Consider the following 23,914-nt stretch of genomic DNA (forward strand, 5'->3'; position numbering starts at 1 on the left):
AACATAGTTCCTCAGGTGACCTTATGGGTTGCTGATTACGTCGCATCGTGTCGCCAGTTCGTTGTTTTTATTTGTGTCCCGTCCAGTTCAAAAGAAGTAAATTCAGACTTTTCCAAGGCTCTGTTTTGTGGCCACTGTTGCTTTTATTGTGCGTTAATAATAAACTTACATTATCAAAAGAGAATTTTCGCAGATGACAGCGTATTGTATAGGAAAATCACTATTGCTCAGGACGAAATTTGTATGCAAGGAGATATTAACAAAAGTAATGACTGCTGCACGCGATGGCGCATGCAGTCGAACCTAAATAACACAGATTTCGTGGAATGAACTGGAGAAGAGCTGGCTCCTCAGACTTGTCACACCACTAATGATATTGCAACGCATAAGGTATTAGAGTATAAATGCCTAGAAATTTACGCACAATTGCATTGGCAGAGTCATGTTGACTACGCTTTAAGTAAAGCGGGCCAGATACTCAGTTTCTTTAGCCGAAGTGCAACACTTCCAGCGAGCTGCTTTATTAGACACACGTGATATTTGTCCTGAAAGGCGTCAGGCAGGGAGATACGATCCCTCCAATGCTCTTCACAGCGTGTTTACAGGACGTATTCAGAGACCTGGATTGGGAAGAATCGGGGATAAAGGTTAATGGAGAATACCTTAGTAACTTGCGATTCGCTGATGATATTCCCTTGCTTAGTAACTCAGGGGACCAATTGCAATGCATGCTCACTGACCTGGAGAGGCAAAGCAGAAGAGTGGGGCTAAAAATTATTCTGCAGAAAACTAAAGTAATGTTTAACAGTCTCGGAAGAGAACAGCAATAGGTAGCGAGGCCCTGGAAGTGATAAGGGAATACATCTGCTCAGGGCAGGTAGTGACGGCGGATCCGAATCATGAGATGGAAATGATCAGAAGAATAAGAATGGGCTGGGGTGCGTTTGGCAGGCATTCTCAGATCATGAACAGCAGGTTGCCATTATCCCTCAAGAGAAAAGTGTATAATAGCTGTGTCTTACCAGTACTCACCTACGGGGCAGAAACCTGAAGGCTTACGAAAAGATTTCCACATAAATTGATGACCACGCAACGAGCTATGGAAAGAAGAATGATGGGTGTACCGTTAAGGGATATGAAAAGAGCAGATTGGTTGAGGGAACAAACGCGAGATAATCACATCTTAGTTGAAATAAAGAAAAATAAATGGCCATGGGCAGGACATGTAATGAGGACGGAAGATAACCGATGGTCATTAAGGGTTACGGACTGGATTCCAAGGGAAGGGCAACGTAGCAGGGTGCGGCAGGAAGTTAGGTGGGCGGTTGAGATTAAGAAGTTTGCAGGGACGACACGGCCACAATTAGTACATGACCGAGGTTGTTGGAGAAGTATGGGAGAGGCCTTTGCCCTGCAGTGGGCGATGATATGATGATGTTGATGATGATGATGATGAGATTTGTCCTTGACTATACGTGCCTTGTCTTGAACCCAGCAATTATGCGAGACAACGCTAAAGTAGGAAAGGCGCAGAATTCAGCAGCTCGTTTTATCTGCTGACAGTATGACAGAAACTTCAAAGTTACCCGTACAAAAAAATGTTAGGAAATACGACAGTTTGGACCATCGTCGTCGGGAACTTCGCCTGAAATTTTTCCACATCATTTACTATTCTACTGTTGGCATCTAGAGGGAAAAGTATTAGAGGGAACCATGCAACCAATCTCAGCAAAGTACGCTAATAATCCTGTAAAACATAATTATTTGGCATGTCCTTCTTTCCAAAAACGATTTGCGAGTGGAATCGGTTTCATCCTTCTAATCTATTGATTTCTTGTAATGATGATTTTCTTTCTGAGGTAATAAACTGATTTGCTTATCTGTATTAATGCGTTAGCATTATTAGGATACTTCACGCACTATCCGAAGGCTATCTATCTACGTTTGTATCCAACAGTTTCCCGCCTGGCTGGGTCACTGGGTAGCCCGTGGTCGAAAAACCAACCGTCGGACAAAGATGGGTCACTGAGTATGTGGTGATGTGCGCGTATGTGCCGGGTTTCAACAGACCTCTTCCACGCCGACATAGGTCACTGTAGATGAGGAACTGGTTAGGTACTGCTTTTCGAAGAAACTCTTTCATAACGGGCCCTTGCGCCATTAAAAAACCGCATATCATTATCAAGAAACTCTTTGACGCCGACTTGTAACACTGGGCATGCGCCACTCTGTGCTCGTCTTCAGTGAACCTCTTTGATGCCAACTTGTGTCGTAGAGCATGTGACATTCGGTGAGTGCCGCTTTTAAATAAACGTCTTTGACGTCAACTTCAGTAGCTAGGTATATACCACAGGGAATGGGCCACTCTACAATGCTGAAAACGATCCCTTAAATTTATCCGATGCTGAGCGGAATCGAATCCATGTCACAAGGGATCCTGAAGGACATCAACCCGACGCTTCAGCAGGCTGCGCCACAAAGGCACTAGGTATGCACTGCCGCTCTTCAATGATCTTCTCGCCAGCTTGGGCCACTGAGTATGTGCCACTGAGTGTGCGGCAAGCGAGAGAACAATCCTCAGCGTCCGCACGCACGAGCTCACCACGCTTCTCGTCTTGAAGGCCACGCGCGGGCTTATCGGCAATGCCACTAGTTGGCGAAGCGTGTCCAACACGAAGTGCGAGAGCAGACCTTAGAGTGGACAGCTGGGATAGTTGGGCAATCGACATTTCATGCATTTCACGCATAAGCGCGAGAGACGAGCCCGGTTGTCACATGACGTGTTTCTCAGCGTTCGCACGCACCGATGTGCCATGCATTTCTGATGCCGCGCGTACGCTCGCCGCGGCGGTGGCGCTAGATGGCGCCTGGTGTTCTTAAGGAAGCGTAAAAGAGGAGTACAGCTGCTGTACACGCCTCACACATAAATCGTTTCGGCGGCGGCAATGCGATGTTACGCTACATTGATTCGATGCTAAACGCATTGCCGTTGAAATTCATCGTGAGATGTGTAATCTGTGCGATGGTTCTATAGCTTACATTATTTTTCGTTCTGTAGAACAGTGTTGTGCTGGGAAGTTTGGTAATGTTCGCTGTATCAGAGTGATGTGCTTTTACCTAAGATACCCCCCCCCCCCCCCCGACCCCCCCTGTAATGCCTCTTGGCGCCGTGTGCACACAATAAACAGAACAAATAAATAAAAGGCCGCAGTTTCGCCCGAAAGGCGAAGTATCCTTTCCGATAGAAAATTTGTAGACAGCTATACGAAGTAACGATAGTAATTTTAAGGGCGGTATCAACTTCTAAACATTTGCTTACTAAGTAGATTAACAAACATAGTGCCACGCGCGCCCAAGCAAACATGAACACATCTCACTCGATCACCGTGCACACTCGGTGTCGAAACGCTATAGCGTGAGTAGGAGCGGCAGTATCAGCGAGCCAACTATCTTCGTGCTTCCCGCTTCAACATGAACTGAGCAGCCAGAACACAGCACACACGAAGCTATCAGAAGTCGGCGCACCATGACTCTGTACCCATCGCAGATCACTTTCAAAATAGGGTCCGCGCGGCCGCGCTCAGCTGCTACATACGCAGGCTCCGCCGGAGTGGAAGCCCCCCGGTGCCTTGCGCTCTGTGGAATACCACGCGCTTCCTCCACGCTCCCTCCCTTGCGCGAACGAGACCGAGCTACCATCTTCGACTCGCTCCCGCGGGCTTTCACTCGTGCCCACATCATACGGAGCGCCGGCACGATATTATCGCTCTTGTATTTTATACTAAAGACCATGGCGACGTCGACAACGACGGCTGAAATGCGCCTAACGTGTCCATATAATTTCTATCGCAAAAAAAAAAAATATTCTTGAGCATGAACGCATCAGTCACGCCATGCAATGTGCCCCCATGGCAGTGTTTACTGTTTACGGGCAATATTGCAATATACAAATCCGAATCCTGGTGAAACGAGAGCACCGAGTGTCGCCCGAAGAAGCGAAGAAGCGGAAAGCCAAAAGAAAACGTTAGCGCTGTGCAGTAAATAATGTCATGCACCAGTGTCAGGCAAAGACGTCGACGCAAACATCTCGAAAGATTCGCGTTCTCGCTGTTTGCGGCACAGGCATTGGACCTGCGCAGTTTTTTTCTTGCAAACTTTCATCCCTCCGCCTTCTTACCTTCCATGGGCAAGATGATAAAACCGCAGCAGACACAACCAAAGCGAGGTGAGGATAAGCTACTGCTTCCTTATCACGTGACGACGGCCCACATCTCTTCCGTATTTTTTGATGACTAGGCTTCAATATTGTCGTGAGGCACTCCCTTTTAGTTTTTTTTCTTGCCTCCATGTGTCTCCGCCGGCGCTATAGAGGTTTACCCCTCCACTGCAAGAATCTTGAACGTTTGGCAATAAAATTAGTCAGGATTCGGAATATAGTAGTAAAACGAAGTCCTTGCTTTAGTGATGTATTCGCAAAAAAGACTTCGAAATAGAAATAAGCATTTAAGAAGAAGGTTTATTAAGGAGTTTCTACCTAAATACGTCATAAGATGAAAATTTTTTTTATCGGCGACCACTCTAGCAATCTTGAACGGGTTTGTTGCATTAAAATAAAACGAATCAATGCCGACTGTATAGCATACACATTGATTTTAGGCCATCGTTTATTTTTGCAAATGTTATTGAATAGTGTACACATCTAAAAATAAAAAAAATCATGCTTACGACTCTGTAGCTTGCAAATAAAACACAATACCACAACTTTGTAAACTGTATCTAAAGCGGCCGAAATTCAGGCATTTAGCATCGGTCTGAAATACGCCACTAAATTTGTGAGTCCAGCTTTTGCTAAACCCTGATAAACACAGCAACAAGTTTAATTAAACTATCAACTTAGCTGGCGCATTTGTCTAGTGCTTTCGATGCGATGCACTTTACAGTTTCGTAATCATGCAGTAGTCGGCATGCCATCATGGTCATGCAACTGTGCTCACTCCGTAGTCGTCATGGCGTGGTTGTCAGGCCGTCGTTGCACCAACGTGTTCATTCCGTCGTCATGTAGCATGGCCATCCCGTTGCCCTCAATACCGACTGCAATCGAACGCCTTGTAATGAGGTTAACTGCAAGTGATAATTAGTCTAGCAGCAGCGAACAGCAGGAACTATTTTGCAATCACCACACGGGTCGTCGTCGTCTTCTAGCTGCCGCCAAAAATACGAGGCGCGTCTGCTTCATTATAGTGCCCCCGGTTGCGAAACGGAGCCATCCTGGCGACTCAGGGAGCAGACACGATGCGAGAGTTGTAATATGGCTTGAGGTGGCTAATGTGCCCTATCTCGCGACCCCGACAACGAAAGTCCGGCGATGGTGCGACGACCTTCACCATATAGGTCACAGGTGAGGTGGAGTCGATGCTAGGGTGCAGACCGTGGTACCGCGCAAATAGTTTACAATAAAGTTCGCGGGTGTGAGGCGGTATTCATGTCCAAATGAGAGAACCGGCAGGGAAGGTGGGCGTGACCTGATGACTGTCACGTCGTGTTTTCTGACGGTCCCGTTCCTCGATAGTCAGCGAACGAGCCAGCTGGCGAGATTCTCCAGCGTATGGCCGACTCCTGAAATTGTAGTGCACTCAGATGTGTGAGGTCGGTAGGGCAGGATAGTATCCAGTGGACACGAAGACTCACGTCCGTACAAGAAAAAAAAGAAGGTGAAAAACCGCTGACTACTTCCGTCGCAGTGTCATATGTGAACGTCAGGAACGGTAGTGAAAAATTAAATTATGGGGTTTGACGTGCCAAAACCACGATCCGATTATGAGGCACGTCATAGTGGAGGACTTCGTAAATTTGGACCACCTGGGGTTCTTTAACGTACACTTAAGTTTATGTTCACGAGTGTTTCTGCATTTCGCCCGTATCGAAATGAGGCTGCCGAGGTCGAGATGCGATCCCGCGACCTCGTGCCTAGCAGCCCAACACCATATACACTAAGCAACCACGGCGGGTAACGGACGGGAGTACGGTGCCCCAACTGGTGTGGTCGAACGAGCCGTACATCCTCAATATGTCGACGAGGATTCGGTTGAACCGCTCCGTGAGACTTAACCGGTCGATTTCCGGTGAATAATGTTGCACGCGCGAAGAAGGGATTGTATTGCTTCTGACAAGAAGACACGAACACTATCGCTGAGTAGTTCTCGAGTAGGACCGTGGCGAAGGACGAAGTTAGGAAGACTGAACATCGCAACGAGGCGAGAAGGGTCGCGGTCTCGGCGTAACGCGTCAGGTGATCGACACCTACACTAATCCATCGATTTCCACACCCACTGCATGGAATCGCGTGAGAACGACAGGTGAAGACCAAGGACTTTGAGAAGGCTGAATGACGACGTGCCGCAGCATGTCGTCCACTTGTTTCGTGACAACTCGGCGCTCTTGTGCCGCAACGCGTTACGCACGCTGACGCAAGGGGGCATGGGAACCGGCGTCAACGGTATGGGACACACCGGTCGTGTGGCACAAGGATGCTTCGTTGCAGTCTAACGAAGAAACGAACTTGTTACGGAGTATAAGAATTTGGATGCGATGAGGGGGCGTTAGGTTTCCGTCGATGGCACAGTCGAAGACAGCTTAAGGCAGTTTGTGAAAGATAGAAGTTAGGGCGTCAAAATGAAAACTGATGGTGCCATCGTAAATGTCAACACGTTCAATACACGTGGCAGCTTGTATAAATCTTAAGGTTTCACCACGCAGTATGGTCAATGGATACCGGTACGGATTACATATGGGCATCAAAGGGGCTTCAGACGTAACTGTGAGGACGGCGGACGGGAGAAATAGGCCCTTGCCGTGAGCAATCATGACAGATGGCGTAAACGCCACAGTTTGGCACAGCAGCACACGACGGGGTCGCAAGCACAAACGCCTCCGGAGGTAGATCAGTATCAGCATCAACGAAGACTTTGTGAACACTGAGGTCGGCACCGAGCGATGGTGAGTCACATAGCGGCGAAAAGGCCAGTTGCGCGCGAGAGCAATCAACAGTGGCACTGTGAGGTGACAGGAAGCACCATCCGAGGGGGTGAAACCTTGAGAACAGGAAGGCAACACAAAAAGCTCGATGATGTACGAAACATTTTGATTGACTACACGGCCGGTGCATACAGCTGTAAAAATAATGCGCTGCGCGCTAGCAGTGCAGAGTGCAATGCCAGAGAGGGAGGTAGTGAATTTTTTCAGCTTACGAAAAAGATTTTCGTGGCTGACGGAAACGGTGGCCCCGGTACCGACAAGAGCTTGTGCAGTTGCTTTCTCAACCTGGATGCCAGTGACATTCCGCGGTGAGAACTGAGGTCTTAGGCAGTTGGATGAACTTGCGGTTCTTGCCTCGGAAACTGCGCTGACCAGTTTCCCTCCGCAGTAGGTGGCCGACTGCGCATAGGTGACAGCGACTGTCCACGTCGAGAAGGAGAACGGCGATTGTCTGAGTGGCGGTCGAGTTTGAAGGGTCTCGGCGACGAGTCGGCGGCATCTCGGCCACGAATCTCGGCGGCATGTTGCGGCGCGTAGCGAAACCGGTCGAAGACGCCATGGTTAGCCGACATGTTACGACGAAGAAATGTATAACGTGACCAGCAATTTCACAGGTGAAGCAAATAAGCCTGTTCTCTGGTGTGCGCCACGCGTTGGCTCGATTAAGAAAAAAAAACATGGGGTTTTACGTGCGAGAACCACGCAGTAGTGGGGGACTCCGGAATAATTTGGACCACCAGGGATTCTTTAACGTGCGCCTAAACCTAAGTACATGGATGTTTTTGCATTTCGCCCACGTCGAAATGCGGCTGCCGTGGCCGGGATTTGATGCCGCGACCTCTTGCTTAGCAGCCCAATACCATAGCTACTAAGGAACCACGGTGGGCCAAACTGGCGTTAAAGAGACTGATTGGAAAGCAGCACATACCCCGTGACACATTGGCGTTAAAGAGGCCCATTGAAAAGCGACACATACCCAGCTTCACATGCTCAGTGACTCAAATTAGTACACCAGTTTGTTTGGAATATGGTTCCTCCGGTACAGCAGCTCAATTTCCTGTCCGTTATGCTAGGGGTTAACAAACTTTCCGACCGTGGCGAAACTAACCTTTTTTCTCAGAGTATCGAATCTACAAGTAGTGTCGAGCCTGCAAGCACGACACTGCATGTGCCAAGTATACAGTTTCCCTCCTGGACTTATCTTTCAATGCTCTGTCGCGAACGCAGCAAGATTTAGTTTTCTGTAACTAGACATCACTTCTTTAACTCACCCAAATCCACACCCTGTTGTCATCACTTCGCAGAATATTTTATGATCACTACCTACCTCACTGTATCTGTGGTCATATCTTGCATAAATGTTTATTTTCCGCAGTTTTACAGCCATATCATACCTACAATCCATGTCACATTGACAACCCATTACCATGACCTTGACACTCTTTGTCCATAACTGGCCCTTGCGCCAATACCATTCTATCATCATCATCAGCAGCATCATCGTCGTGTCACTTTATGTTCTGTTCAAATGTGCGAGCTCACAAAAGGGCGTCAAGACAAAACCACCGTGGCATCTACGTGCGGTCACAGTGCTTGCTTTATTTTTGAGTGACATGCAAATGTCCCCGAAGCCAAGGTAGCGCCACCTGGTCCAGGTTCCCTCCTCTCTTTATAGATCAGCCGCGATAATGTGCTTGATATGACACACATTATATATATATATATATATATATATATATATATATATATATATATATATATATATATATATATATATATATATATATATATTTGAATGGTGCGCCTACCTGAGGAAACGCTTCTTCCACCTCCAGGTCGGCTGGCAGCAATTGGTGGTGAACTCTTGGCTCATCGATGGCTTGCTTGATGTTCTTCCCTTGCCAGAGTGTGCGCATTGCAACCTATTAAGCATAGAAATGAAGCTTATCTTGAAACACATAGGAAGCATCTGTGTTCCTATATCATAATTACATAGGTATGTATGTCTCATTTGAGGTTTTCTGATGGATATATTCCGTATCTCTAAATGTATCACAGTAAAGCTGTTCAAATAAGACCTTCACGCGGACCAATAATAACACAGTAAATGAATTACTGCTTAAAGGAAGCTCAAACAACTAATTCAATGGTTACCCCGAGCGCGCAAGAAAAGTACGACAAGCATGACCAAATAATGGGTGACGACAATACTTAATGATCAAGAAATTACGACATGTCGAAGCGATACAAATCAGCATGAGCGTAGATCTAAGATACTACAATTCGTTCGAAGAGCACGTAACAGCCCTGGAAATATTTTGACGGGCTGAGGAGAGACATATTTTGTTATCTACAAGCCCACACTCTACACGCTAAGAAAAATTTGCACCCTTTGAGTCGTATCTTGCCGCACAACAATAAACGCCATCTGTCTTGTCCGCATTTCCCTTCTTTAACACTGCGAGCCCGGTACTTCCCAGTAACGAACGGCATGCGCGTTATCGGCATGACATAGCATTGCCGACAGAAGAGTAGCAAATTCTTCGTCGAGGACGACTTCCATTGTAGAGCTGTTAGGAAGAGCATCTGTGATCGCGTAGTACCCATTCATTGCAATCCGCCGACTCAGGGAAATTGCCAAGGAGATAAAGACAATGCCTAAGGAATGACTCGGATTATAAGTACCTCAGGAGTTGACGGCAGCCTGCTGAGAGTACTGGTAGTTTTCTCTATTTGCGACACTGGCAGGGAGTTAAAGGTAGCAGCTCAATGGCAAACGAGACAATAAGGACCGTGGCCGAAGTAACTCATGTGGATCAATGTTGCAGGTCGGAAAGAGGCGAAGATGGCCAACGATAGGAACCTCACGTATCTGTACGTGGGCACTACCGCGCAGGTGAGCGGGAGTGACCAGGAACTGGTTAAGCCCGCCAGGATGCATGTTGTAACCGTAGAAAACACCATTCTTGAGCACAAACGTACTCAGAAAATGGTGAGATGTCCAAGAAGTGAGGCTGAGGTTTTGCTAGTAAGTTCTACAATCTATTCTCTGAGCGAGATGACAGAAATACGCTCGCCGCTCTGTGAAAGGGCGCTGAATGGCGCAACAAGCAGTTGTCTTCATGTAACCGGCCGGTCTAGTACACGACTGTGTAAGAGCACCCTCACAAGCACAGAACCCACTGACGGAGTCACCCACTATTATATTTTAGGGAAGACAGCCAGCAGCAGGCGTGGTCGTCAGTGATGAATGTGAATGGCCGAACCAAACTGTGAATGGACGAATACACTGCCCAAGCGAAATCAAAGCTTTTGCGTTCGGTAGCGGAGTAATTCCGCTTCAAAGGTAAAAGAAGACGGCTAGCGTACGCAATAACGCGGTCGCATCCGTCCTGGCACACAGCTGGAATAGGACCGATTCCAAAGCCATTGGCATCGTTGTGAACTTCCATTGGAGCGGACACATCAGAGTCGACAAGAAGGGGTGGCCAAGTAAACCACACAGTAAGCTCCGATAACGCAGTAGCTTAACGAGAGTTCAAAAAGAAAAAAAAGCAGCGCTTTTTTTTCTTATGAAGCTGGGTGAGAGGCCGTGCAACGTCCTCAAAATTGCGCTCTAACCTTCGGAAGTGTGAGCAGAGGTGCACAAAGCTTGGAACATTGTTCATCGAGGTTTACACGGGAAAAGTATGGGCGGCGCGATCTTGTCCAGGATCGCTCGATGTGTATATTAACATTTTGTCATGTGCAGTCTAAGGTCTGTGATCGTCTGGAATTGTTTTAGTCATTGTGCGGTTGCTTATTGCACTGCCTACTTACTCGAGGCAAGCATCCTGTAAAGCTGTTGCTTAGCACCTTTTCCTGCTCACGATAAAAATTTTTTTGTCGCATCTACGTGATCAATATAAATGCTGAACGAAGCGAAGAAGTGAAGTGATCGTTTTGCGCGACCACAGTCCCCTTGGAAAGCCAGGGTTATCGTGGAATATACTGGTACGTTAACTGCACCCTGCGTGGATATCGGCCGCACAGCTGCAGCTCCAGCTGCCCAAAAATGCGCAAAATATGTACGAATGCTGTGAGTGGATGTGGTACCGGTGCGCTCTTAGACATACTTTCCGGGAAAGGGTGGACGCAAGGTCATCTCTCTTTCCTTCGCTCAGTGTACTCACAAAGAGCATTCTTATAGCCAGCCAGGACGATTTACATTTCATCTCATCATCATCATCTAGTTAGATTACACACATGTAGTATTATACTTGGCTGCTTACCAAGCCCACGCCGCTGGTGATGCGGGACCCTCCGGAGCCACCGACGCACATTTCTGGATTTCTGTCCTTGTCGAGGATGATGGTGGGCACCATCGAGGACTGAGGAATTTTTTTTGGCGCGATGAAGTTCACGCGCGAAGGGCTTATGCCGTAAGCGTTGATTAGCCCCGGTGTTGAGAAGTCGTCCATCTGGTCGTTCAGGACGAAGCCAGCGCCGGCGGGCACCACTTGGCTACCGAAACTGCCGGAGAAAGAAGTAAAGACAATACAACAAGAAAAGGACGCTTTTAAATACAACCATGATAGTCGTTTTTCTTTTTTTTTTTTTTTTTGCACAGAAAGAATATATCATGTGAGTGTATCCCGGAACATAGCCTTGCAAGCGTGAATTTCACTGCGACGGATTGTGACGGATTGCTCATTTGAAAGCCTTACAACTCTTGATAAACAACGCTTCGAGTTTGACGAATTATTCCTATTATGGCACAGTGAGCTTCCTCAAATGAGACCACTCCTGCTTGGATGAACAAACGCAGTGCTGAGCTGCGCCTTTCTGAAGGCTGCGCGCAAGACTGAACTTAGCTCCCATTGGGTCAATCGTTGCGCTACAACGCCGCGATCTATGTGCGCGGTACATGAATGATTGAGTAACGCCTTCTTACCACTATACAACGATATTAAAATAAAGCGTGTGAACTCTGTTCACGCATTAGAAAGGTTACATATTTAAAGTATCATACAGCTGTTGAGCGTCCGATGGTGCAATGTCTATTTGTAAAGGGCCACTTGTGGTCAGAGGGGGCGAGCGCAAATCGGCATCTTTTTTTTTTCTTCTTTTCTGCTGACCTTCGTGCCGACCGCGGGAGAACCACAATCGTGCAAGCGTGAAATTTCCGCTGATAAATTATGCACTTGTAGGCCTTAAGACTCATGATGAGGCCAGGCTTGTGTTTTATGTTTGTTTCACCGGAAGAAAATTACTGCGAATTTGTAGCTGCGTTTGATGCTTTTAGGCAGGCGGCAACACGCGTTGTCAAAATCAGGCAACGTAACCTGAGCCAGAAATGAATGACAGGCGAAATCCTAGCAGCTATAAAGGAAAGAGACTTGTTGTGGACTAAGGCCAAGCGGTCGTCGAACTGCAATGACACGTGCTTAATATATATATGTGCCAGAAACAAGGTGATGCAATGATCAGACTTGCGAAGCGCGTTTATTTTAGAAAAAAACTTCAAGAAGCTCGATCTGACATAAAGTAATCATGGTCCCTAATCTATAATCTTAGAGGCGGCAACATTTCAACGCCTAAACAGCGCCGTTCATCTTATTTTTCTGCAGACGACGAAACTTTGGCAATCTTATTTAATCAGTTCTTTTCAAGTGTCTCTGGATCGAGAACACGGTGACCATCGATGTGTACTTTAACAGATAGCTTGCTAGATTCCGCATATCTTCCTTTACTATCGCTTGAAGAATTAAGGTCCATTGTCTTCAATCCTAAAACGAACAAATCACCTGGCTTCAACAAAATCTCTGTCAGTGAACTCCAGAGAAATTTTGACGCCATTAAACGTGTATTGCTATCTCTTTTAAACTTTGTTTTGGATGGTGGTGTGATTCCAGTTCATATGAAAACCGCAATTGTAATTCCGCTTCATAAGCATGGTGCACGTAATAGTATTGAAAATTACAGACCTATTTCGATAATTCCCTGTATAGCTGAAATATTAGAAATACATGTGGCTCTTACGGTTACACAGTTTCTAGATAAGCATAGTGTATTATCATCACATCAGTATGGATTTGTACAGGGGAAGGGTTGACAAACACTGTTAGAAGCTTTCTCTGATCTTTTAAACTTAACACTAGACCGTAACCGGGTAGCATGTGCCCTCTTTATGGATGCCTCTAAAGCATTTGACAGTGTTTGTCGTGACATTTTGTTACAGAAACTGTCTCTTCTAGGCCTTCGTGGATCATTCTTGAATTTATTAACTAACTGTCTGCAGGATAGACGACAATGTGTAAAGGTGGGAAATAGTTCAAGTGTTTTTACCAGTATTCATTCTGGAGTCCCTCAGGGCTCAATATTAAGCCCCCTGCTTTTTGACGTTTATGTCAATGATTTGTCCAGTGTAGTAAGTAATACGCCGATGATACTGTTCTTGTATCCAGGACAACTAATTACTCTGATGCAATCAGCTCCTTACAGAATGAGGCAACTGAAGCTATGGACTGGTTTGCGGCTAATTTAATAAGCATCAACCCTTCTAAAACGCGACTTGTCTGCTTCCATAACCCTATGAAAAAAATCCTGCCTACGACATCATTCTTACACACATCGGACTGTTATGAATGTACATGTCAACCTGTTAAAAATGCATGTTCTGTTAAGTATCTTGGATTGCTTTTGGACAGTGATCTTTTATGGAACTCGCAATTATCCCACGTCTGTAAAAGGCTGCGCGCGGTCTCCTGTGTATTACACAATATACGATGTCTTATGCCAATCTCCGTTCGAAAAATTATTGTTCATGCTTTAGTCTACAGTGTGCTACGTTATGGCTTGACTTGTACATGGCCATTGTGCTCTTAGGTGGAGATCAAGAATTAATTCAACTTTACGTTCACTGCTGTCAACAGTGACTTACGATTTGTGTCCAAAGCAAGATGCAGATGTCTTTAGGTTGTTGAATTTGCCAAGCTTCACTTCCCTGAATGTCGAAAGTGTTGTAATTAAACACTTCTGAAATAATTATTTTAAAACACGATATACGCCTGTCCGCTCCTTAAGACCGAAGGAACCCTACGTCATCCCCAGGACTGCGACAAAGTACGGAAGGAGAACGCGGCAATACTATGTTCCAGCCATATTTATTAAATTGCCAACGCCTGTGCTAGAAGCAAACACAAGACGTGGGATTAAGAACTACTTAGAATTGTCAATGTTTAATGTAACATTTTGTATAAATGTTCAACATTTTGCTCCGACCCACTAATAGCTAACTCCGCTATTAACCCTGCGCAATTTTCTGTGACCTGACTGTCAGGCACTGCCAGTCAAGCCCTCTGAGGCTTTGGTAGGCCTGCTATATGTACCTCGTTTTCTTTATGCACAATAAAGATTGCATTGTATTGTATTGTATTGTATTGTATTGTATTGTATTGTATTGTATTGTATACATTATACGTGTTATTGGTGGTGTCAGAATTGTTTGCGTTTGCATTTATGCTGATAGTAAATGCGCGAAGTCTAGAAATGCGTTCCGGTAAAAAAAAAAAACCATCATGCACGTCAGCAGACAGAACTGAACAACTGGGCACAGCATGCGTCAGCTCGTCATCTGTGAGATGATTGGGAAAAAACTTTCCTTTCTTTGGTCTCATATTAGACAACTTTTAAAGCCATGGCTGTTTCATATGCGCAATTCCTGTGAATTAATACGCATATATTTTCTGTCCTGCTTCAAATAGACATTTGTTGAAACTTAGCGCTTGTGTGTCTTGCCTCCTCCGTCCGTCCGTGTCTAGTTCTCGTGCTTTTGCTCTGTCGCAATGTAGCAACAAGCCCAAGAAGCTCTCGTCAGCATTAAGCTACTTTTGGCGAAACAATATTTCTGTTAATAAAATAGTCCAGTTATTCATAGACGTTCATATTACTGTGCCACGATACATAAGCTGTGTAGATTACGTCCAAAGTCTTGAAGTCCTTTACCAATTCTGTCTCACTAACATACACAACCTCAGCTCTGAGCGTGTTCAAATAACCTACGCATTCCTGCGGAGGACTGTTCATATTATTTTACTCCGAAACTGTTAAACGAACTTACGCAAACTTTTTTCTTGCAACGACCCTGTGTCGTGACGTGATTGGTACCAAATGTCAGTGAACAGCCAGCGAAGCAACCTGCGTCATATTCCTGAAATTTTGCTTTGAAATGCAATATCAGTTATTACAAAAGTTACCTTGCGGATAACTCACACGAACAGACAACTTCATGCGCTTTTTCTGTAGCCAGGTAGTCCGTAACTTTTTTTGCCATGTCACGTTTTTACATGCTCAGAGTTTGTACCGCTGCGCCGGTGAAAAGCTCATGGCGTTATCCTGCAACACAGCTTGCGTGGAAGCCTCGAAGCGGCCGTATGACCAGGGCATCGGTGATTACTAAATTATGGGGTTTTACGTGCCAAAACCACTTTCTGGTTATGAGGTATGCCGTAGTGGAGGACTCCGCAAATTTTGACCACCTGGGGTTCATTAACAGGCACCTAAATCTAAGTACACGGGTGTTTTCGCATTTCGCCCCCATTGAAATGCGGCCGCCGTGGCCGGGATTCGATCCCGCGACCTCGTGCTCAGCAGACTAACACTATAGCCACCAGGGCATTGGTGATGAATGATCACCAAGAAGACCCGGCAAACAGATCTCTAGAACTTCCTACGATGGACGCGCAGTCTCGCTTATACAGCTTACATGTCTCTGATGCGCCAGTTGCTCAGATTGGCATACGTCTGCGATGGTTCTTTAGCGAAGCGCTATGAACTCTGTGAACCGGTTTAAACTGGTTCGAACGACTGTACCTTCCGTTCGGGAGCTGAACACGAATGTCTGAAGTGTAGCCCGAAGCCAACAGCAAAAAAATTCAGTGGCGATTTAGAGGTAAATGCGAGCGATGTGTTTGTATTTCGTCGCACGTCTTTGAGGCCTCCGATCTATGATTTTAACCGTGTTCGCCAAATTGCAAAGTCTCAATTATTAACGGGAAAATCAAAGAAGTGCTAAGGAACCCGCATGGGTTCCCTTTGTACCACTTGCTGCTAACGGGTGGATGTCTGATTTTCCCATTATTAATTACCTCTCTCCACCTTGCGAGTTTCCGCAGAACCATTACGTCAGAATTGCAAAGTGTTGTTCAGGACCTTACTCGACGCGCATCCTGCCTCTACGAGGATCAGCTGACGAAGATCGGGAACAGACCGCCCCGTCAGCTGCAGTCTTATATAGGTAGCTTTAGTGGGCAATCATTATTTGCCCCATTACGCGAAAATTCGTCGACGTGACCAAATGATGGTGCCGAAAATGGCTGGTGGCCCGAAGAGTAAGAACACGTAAATAATCCTCAGACTGATGCCAAACTTCTCAGGGAGGTCCCGGTAAACAAAGTAACCCAATGTGTCTGAAGAGAAAATTTGTACATTTCAGCCTGGGTGGTAATCGAGCCCGGGTGTCCGTGGTGTGAGTCGAGCACGCTTTGCCGGTGCCCCGGGCGGCTCTACGGTTCTGGATGACTAAACCTGTGCCTAGTGCGTGCGTTCATGAGCGCGTTCACGACGCTCGTAGGTCTAAAAACGGTATAATGCTTTCCCATTCCCACGTGTAGGCAGCCTTATGAATCTGCTGAATTATATCTATGAACCCTTTAGGGAGCATTTGAAAAAAATAACCGTTTTGAAATAAAAGTACGGTTCGTTCGGAGGCATGCCGTCAGGAGTGGCGACCAGTGGGCAATAGGCACTAATTTGTCGCTAATTAACAAAAACGCAATATATAACTTTCGAACATGTAATTTCAGTGGGCTCATCACAATTTGCAAATAGAAGCGAGTTCTCTATACAAACCATATCATCTTTTGTATCTTGAAAAATGTGATTACGCGCGGTATTATGGAGCGACTAATTTCGGCTCTGAGAGCGCGCGAAACGGCCTTTTCCCCGACCGAAACGTAGAAAGTGCATTTGTGGCGTTTTGCAACGTAGATTTCTTCACGCAATAAATAACTTTTGAACACGTAATTTCAGTGGGCTCATCACAATTTGCAAATAGAAGCGAGTTCTCTGTACAAACCATATCATCTTTTGTATCTTGAAAAATGTGATTACGCGCGGGACTGTGGAGCGACTAATTTCGGCTCTCAGAGCGCGCGAAACGGCCTTTTCCCCGACCGAAACGTAGAAAGTGCATTTGTGGCGTTTTGCAACGTAGATTTCTTCACGCAATAAATAACTTTTGAACACGTAATTTCAGTGGGCTCATCACAATTTGCAAATAGAAGCGAGTTCTCTGTACAAACCATATCATCTTTTGTATCTTGAAAAATGTGATTACGCGCGGGACTGTGGAGCGACTAATTTCGGCTCTCAGAGCGCGCGAAACGGCCTTTTCCCCGACCGAAACGTAGAAAGTGCATTTGTGGTGTTTTGCAACGTAGATTTCTTCACACACACACACACACAACGCACACACACACACACACACACACACACACACACACACACACACACACACACACGCGCGCACGCACGCACGCACGCACGCACACTTCAACGTCTAAAACTGTTAACGTAGCGACAACGAAAAGGTACGGCAGCATTATATTTGTCGCTAACCCACGCCTGCGCGTGTAAAACGTCTGGAAAATCCCTGCCTGGGCGCGGCGTGCAGTTTCGTCAAAATAAAGCTGGGGCCGTGATTAGAGCGCCTAGATGTTTTAACGCGGTAGCGTTAGAGCGAACGCTCGAAGAGAAGCCCGCCTACTTCAAAATATAAAGAAATCACAGCTTTTTTTTACCCATTTATTTGTGGAAAAGCTTCGTTAAATCGGGTTTAATGCAAGCTAGTATTGTTGATTCAGGTTGATGACAACACTGATCCGTACTTGCCGGGGAATGGAAATTTATTCGTTATATCGGGAACTTCGTAAACTCGGGTTTCGTTAGAGCGAGGTTGAATATATATATATATATATATATATATATATATATATTCACAACCACGCCCATACCCCATCCCGTCTCTCCTATACTTCACACTCAGAAAACTTATATCAAGATATAACCGTCACGTTGGAATCTGAGGAGCGGATTTTTCGCTAGCTTCCAATGAACACGGCAAGCACGGAAGCTCCTGCCACGTGACCCACGTGACTGCGCGTCATGCTGTCTCTGGGATCGGCCCCTTTTGCTACGGCACAGTATCCAGGGTTGTAGCGCCGACTAGAGTGGGCTCATTATGGAGATAATATAAACTGCATTTTACCCTGTTAAACAAATGTGCAACCTTTGGGTCGTATCTTGCCACACAACAATAATCTTCATCTGTCTTGGTTGCGTTTTCTTTCTTGAAAACGCGGTGCTTGCTACTATATTGTCGAGAATGCTCTCTCTTGCTGATAACGCGCATGCCGTTCATGACTTGGAAGTACCGGATTCGCAGCGTTAAAGAAAGGAAATATGGACAAGAGAGATGACGATCATTGTTGCATGGCAAGGTATGATCCAAAGGGCCTGATTTCGCTTAGGAGTGTACTCGGCGAAAGACAAGCAAGCGGATGCCCAGGACCCTAAGAAAGCAGGCACAGAAAAGTATGCTTAAGGCAATCAGTCCTGTTCTTCGTGATGTGTAATTGCTGCAATGAAAACATTTAGATATCATTTATTTTATCCCTGCGTAATTCTGTAGAAAACAAGGCAAAGCAGCCTGGACACATCTTAAGAGTACTAAAGATGCTAGTGCTGCCCTGCGCGTGAGCTAGTCGCCGAGACAGCAGCGCGTCCATCGCCAGAAAGTCTGGGAGGGTTCGGAAGAAGAGCACCGGTTTAAAAGGTTTCCGTGGGCCACCAATGCGCAACGCTTGTTCATCTGGTGCGCCCATGATCACTCATATCAAAGCTGTGCACGAAAAATGCCTACCACAAGTTCTGTACAGCAAGGTGTTGCGTAAGAAGAATTTCAGTATAAAAGGCCTAAGCTGGAGGCAAAGTTCATCATGGTTGGGCTTAAGTCCCAGTAAACTTTAGAAACTGGCGAGAAAAAATTATTCGCGATAAGCGACTACAGAGGCCAGAACGACTCCGGTGATGGCATGAAAGGGGATAAACCGTGTAAGTAGCTGATCTTCTGACTCCATAAATGGTCACTGTATCGTATCGGATGAAAGCGCATGTGCTATTGTTACGAATGATGTTTATTTACAGGGTGAAACGAGATCCGAGATGGAAACTACAGGCTAGGTCCAGCCGGCGCAGCTTACCCCGAGATCACGCGCGCACATCCTACTTCTTCTTTCTCTGCCTCAGTCGCGCATTGCTGCGGCATTTTCCCCGGGGGCAGACGAAGCTCGCTGAGCGAGGTAAAGGGACCTGTGATTGTACTGCTTGAGTCTGGCCACGTGAACAACTTGCGTCGCACGTGAACGCCGATTACTCGCCGTCACTTTGGCGACGACATAGTTCACATCACTCAAGCGGCTGAGTATAACGAATGGTCCCGTGTAAGTGGCGAGAAACTTGCGGTACAATCCCTTTTTGCGAACAGGTGTCCACAACCAAACATAATGACCGGAAGTAAAGCTGACGGGGATATGCCGCGCATCATAGCGAATCTTGCTGTTGCCTTGTGAGGACAACGTCCTAAGATGCGCCAGTCGACGTGCTTCCTCAGCACGACACAGAGTTTGGGCGATGGAAAGGTCTTGGCACGATAAAGGTAGAATAGTGTCCAGAAAGCTCTGGGGAGCGCGTGCGTACAGCAAAAAGAACGGCGCATATCCAGTAACTTTGTGCTTGGCACTATTGTACGCGTACGTTACAAAAGGTAAGACGGCGTCCCAATTCTTGTGGTCAGCAGCGACATACATTGATAACATGTTGGTAAGGGTTAGATTCGTCCGCTCCGAGAGGCCATTGGTTAGCAGGTGGTAAGGAGTGGAATGCCGATATGCTGAACCACAAAGCCGTAAAAGTTCTTCAACGACGTCGGCGGTGAATTGCCGTCCACGGTCACTGATGACAACCCGGGGAGCGCCGTGACGGAGTATGACGTGGTGCAACAAAAATGAAGAGACATCTGCTGCAGTGGCGGATGGAAGTGCCGCCGTTTCCGTGTAGCGAGTAAGATAGTCTACGCATACAATAATCCAGCGGTAGCCAGCTGACGTCTTTGGCAGCGGGCCAAGCAAGTCGATGCCGACTTTTTCAAAGGGTAGCGTCGGTGGCCTAACTGGTTGTAAACAGCCTGCTGGGGCCGTCGTCGTTTGCTTGTGGCGCTGGCAAACAGTACAGCTGGCGACATACTGTTTCGTTGTCTTCCAGAGCTTGGGCCAGAAAAATCTCTGTCTAAGTCGGTGTAGTGTGCGTGCAAATCCATGGTGCCCGGACGTGATATCGTCATGCATGGAACGAAGGACAGCAGGGCGCAGATTTTCGGGCACAACTAGAAGCAATGGGTGACCATCCGCCGAGTAATTTTTTTTGTACAGCAAACCATTACGAAAAGTAAACGGTGTTGTTCCTGCTGGCTCACGTGCAGCTGCCCGTAGGGATTTCAAGGTAGGGTCGTAACGTTGCTCGCTCTCGAAGGTACGCAGGTCTGGAAAGTCGGAAGAGATGGAAACTAGGTAGTCATCGAAGTCATCATCCTCAGCTTTAGTGTGAGGCGAAGGGGGACGGGATAGGCAATCAGCATCCGTGTGACAGCGCCCGCTCTTGTAGTTAACGGAAAAGCTGTACTCTTGGAGGCGCAAAGCCCAGCGGGCCAACCGACCAGACGGGTCACGCAGCCCAACCAGCCAACAGAGTGAATGATGGTCAGTCACTATCGTGAATGCGCGGCCATGTAGATACGGACGGAACTTCTGAATGGCGAATACGACTGCTAGGCACTCGAGTTCAGTAACGGTGTAGTTTGTCTCCGCTTTTGTAAGTGTCCGACTAGCGTAGGCAATTACATGCTCACGGCCATCGCAGAGTTGAACAAGCACCGCGCCAACACCCGCACCGCTGGCGTCACTATATACATGCACGATTGCCACGTGCATATACATGCCCCTCGCTATTACTAACCCTTTCCACCTTCGACTATGAATAACGATACAGAATAAAGGCATGGGTGATTTTGCTTCTTGAGAATCCAGCTGTCCACTCTGTTCGTTGCACACGTGAACGAAACATGGTGTCAGAAGTAGGATGCAAGGGTTCCAGCTCAAGCGAATGGTACCTGGGATTGGTGAACGTGAGAAGTAACGAGATGGAGCACCTGAGGCAACCTGAACCGCTATGCCTGACAGCGGATGGCGGAAGGAACTGGAAGCGGTTTCGTCAGCAGTTCGAGTTTTTTCCGCAAGCGGTGGTATGCAAAGCCAATCCAAGGTCTGAAGCGGCGAAGACGACCCTGCTCCTGAGCGTGGCGGGGGAGGAAGCCTTGGACGTTTTCAACAATTTTGTGTTCAGCGGAGAAGAGAACAAGGAAAACTACCAAACCGGGATTGCCAAGTTCGAAGAATACGGCAGGGAGCAACAGAATGAAATCCTCGAGCGATACGTTTTCCGTTCTCGTAGTCAAGGTGAGGCGGAGCCTTTTGAGCAGGCTCTACGCGAGTTGAAACAAAGCGCAGCACTGCAACTTTGGGACCGTGGCAGATGATATGGTACGAGACCAAATTGTCTTTGGAACAAACTCGCCAAGGCTTCGAGAAAAGATGCTCAGGGACAAAAACCTCTCCTTGGAAAAGGTTGTCATCCTATGCAAGGCGGCTGAAACATCAACACGCCAAAACGAATTCTGGCAGAAAACAAAGGAATAACTCGATATGAACGCTGCCACAGCCAGCAAGAGCACTTCTAGAGGGTCCAGGCACGACATAAAATGCAACCGCTGCAACCGAAGGCATGCCATGAGACGCTGCCCAGCTTACGGCAAAGTCTGTTACTCCTGTAATGGGCGAAATCACTTCGCATGTTGTTGCAGCGAGAAAGAGCGCGTATACGAAGTGCAACGATTTTTCTTGAGATTGATGAAATATGACTACACGCTAGTATTTATTCCTGGCAAACAAATGGCCCTTGCTGATATGCTGTCCCGATCACCTGTTCCAGGACTCAAGGCAGCTTCAGACACGAGTGACATCGAGATCCATGCCATCACGGTCGTATCAGCACGCGTAAGTGAAACGACAGCTAGAAAACTTGCACAGGAAACGGCTCTCGATCCACATCTTGGCACTGTGTTAAGAAAGCTTGCGAAGGGAGAACCTATCGATGGCCCCCTGAAACCAGTGGCCGCCGAACTGTCCGTAGTAAATGGCATATTATTGAAAGGGACGAAAGTAGTCATACCGACAAGCATGCGCGGTGACATATTGAAACGGATCCACGCAGGCCATCTGGGCCAGGTAAAGTGCAAAGCTAGAGCAAGGCAAATGGTGTATTGGCCGAACCTAAACTCGGACATTCAGTCCTTGATTGGAAGATGTCCAACCTGCAAGACATATGCTTATAAGCAGCCATCGGAGCCTTTAATCATGCAACCTACGCCTACGCAGCCATGGCACCGTATCGGCGTCGATCTTTTTCAGTACTCAGAAAGGGATTATTTGTGCGCATACGACTCGATGTCCAATTTCCCTGAGGTAGCGCTACTACCCGAGACAAAAGCCAGTGCTGTTATCGATAGGCTGAGTGAAATATTTTCGAGGTACGGCATCCCAGTCGAGGTTTGTACAGACAACGGCCCACAGTTTAGCACCCAAGAGTTTATTATTTTTGCTAACCGTTACGACTTCCAACATGTGACATCAAGCCCGCAGTATCCTCAATCAAACGGGCTCCCAGAGAAGGGTATACAGGTGGTGAAACGTATTCTAAAGAAAACAAAAGCTGCAGGAGAGTGTATTTGGCTGGGCTTGTTAAATTATAGGGCGAGTCCTGTTGAAGATGACCGGTCTCCTGGGGAACTGCTGCAAGGAAGGCGGCTGCGCACACCATTGCCGGACTTCAATCCAATGTTGGCGACTCTCGTCAAGAAATACCGGCAGATAAGTCGTCATGAGCGCACCTTACCAAGCCTCAGCAACGATGACGTGGTACGCTTGAATGAAACATTATGGGCCATTAAAGCCAAGGTGGTCGGATCGGCCGGCCCACGATCCTTCTATGTGCGCACAGAGAACAATACTGTGCTGAGACGCAACCATCGGCATCTTGTGGCGACGGAATCATATGAGGGCTCATCAGACGACGAAGATATGACCGACAACCAGACCCCATTTCAAAGTGTGGCGTAAACTACTACTGCAGCCTCGGCCGTGGTAGCTAAACAGCCGTCGCCTCAACCGTTGTGACGCAGCCAACGACAGACGCGGCAGCCAGAGCGGCTGGGTTATGACCAGCAGACGAGCCAGCGGCATTAATTTCGTCATGTAATTACTGTTTCGAAAGAGGACCTATCGTATCTGACGAAAGCGCATGTGCTATCTACATGCACGATTGCCACGTGCATATATCTGCTCCTCATTGTTACTAACCCTTTCCACCTTCGACTATAAATAACGATGCAGAATAAAGGCGTGGGTGATTTTGCTTCTTGACAACCCAGCTGTCCAGTCTGTTCGTTGCACACGAGAACGAAACAGTCACCGCCAGCCATTCGTGCGTCATAAACAGTTCCGCTCTTGGACAACCTTCTGTGGCAATAAAGGGAAAGGTAGGGGCGGTGCTGGCGTTACAAATGCTTGTGTTACATGTGCTACCACGCCGAGCAGTCCTGCAGCATTTTGGCAGCGCTCTTGATATCGCGGACAAGACGCTGAGGGAAACGACGCAGCTTCCACGC

At 47.1% G+C, this 23,914-nt stretch overlaps 1 protein-coding gene across 1 annotated transcript in view; it reads right to left on the reverse strand.

Moving 5' to 3' along the window:
* Positions 1-23,914, reverse strand: part of LOC129387515 (scoloptoxin SSD14-like) — a 95,021-nt gene that overhangs the window by 2,389 nt on the left and 68,718 nt on the right. The window contains exons 10-11 of the mRNA XM_055076486.1: positions 11,307-11,547; positions 8,844-8,957 (exon numbers count right to left, since the gene is read on the reverse strand). Of these exons, the coding sequence (XP_054932461.1) occupies positions 8,844-8,957; positions 11,307-11,547 (355 nt within the window). The remainder of the gene's footprint in view (positions 1-8,843; positions 8,958-11,306; positions 11,548-23,914) is intronic.

Source organism: Dermacentor andersoni, chromosome 2 (genome assembly GCF_023375885.2).
Source record: "Dermacentor andersoni chromosome 2, qqDerAnde1_hic_scaffold, whole genome shotgun sequence".
Taxonomy (NCBI): domain Eukaryota; kingdom Metazoa; phylum Arthropoda; class Arachnida; order Ixodida; family Ixodidae; genus Dermacentor; species Dermacentor andersoni.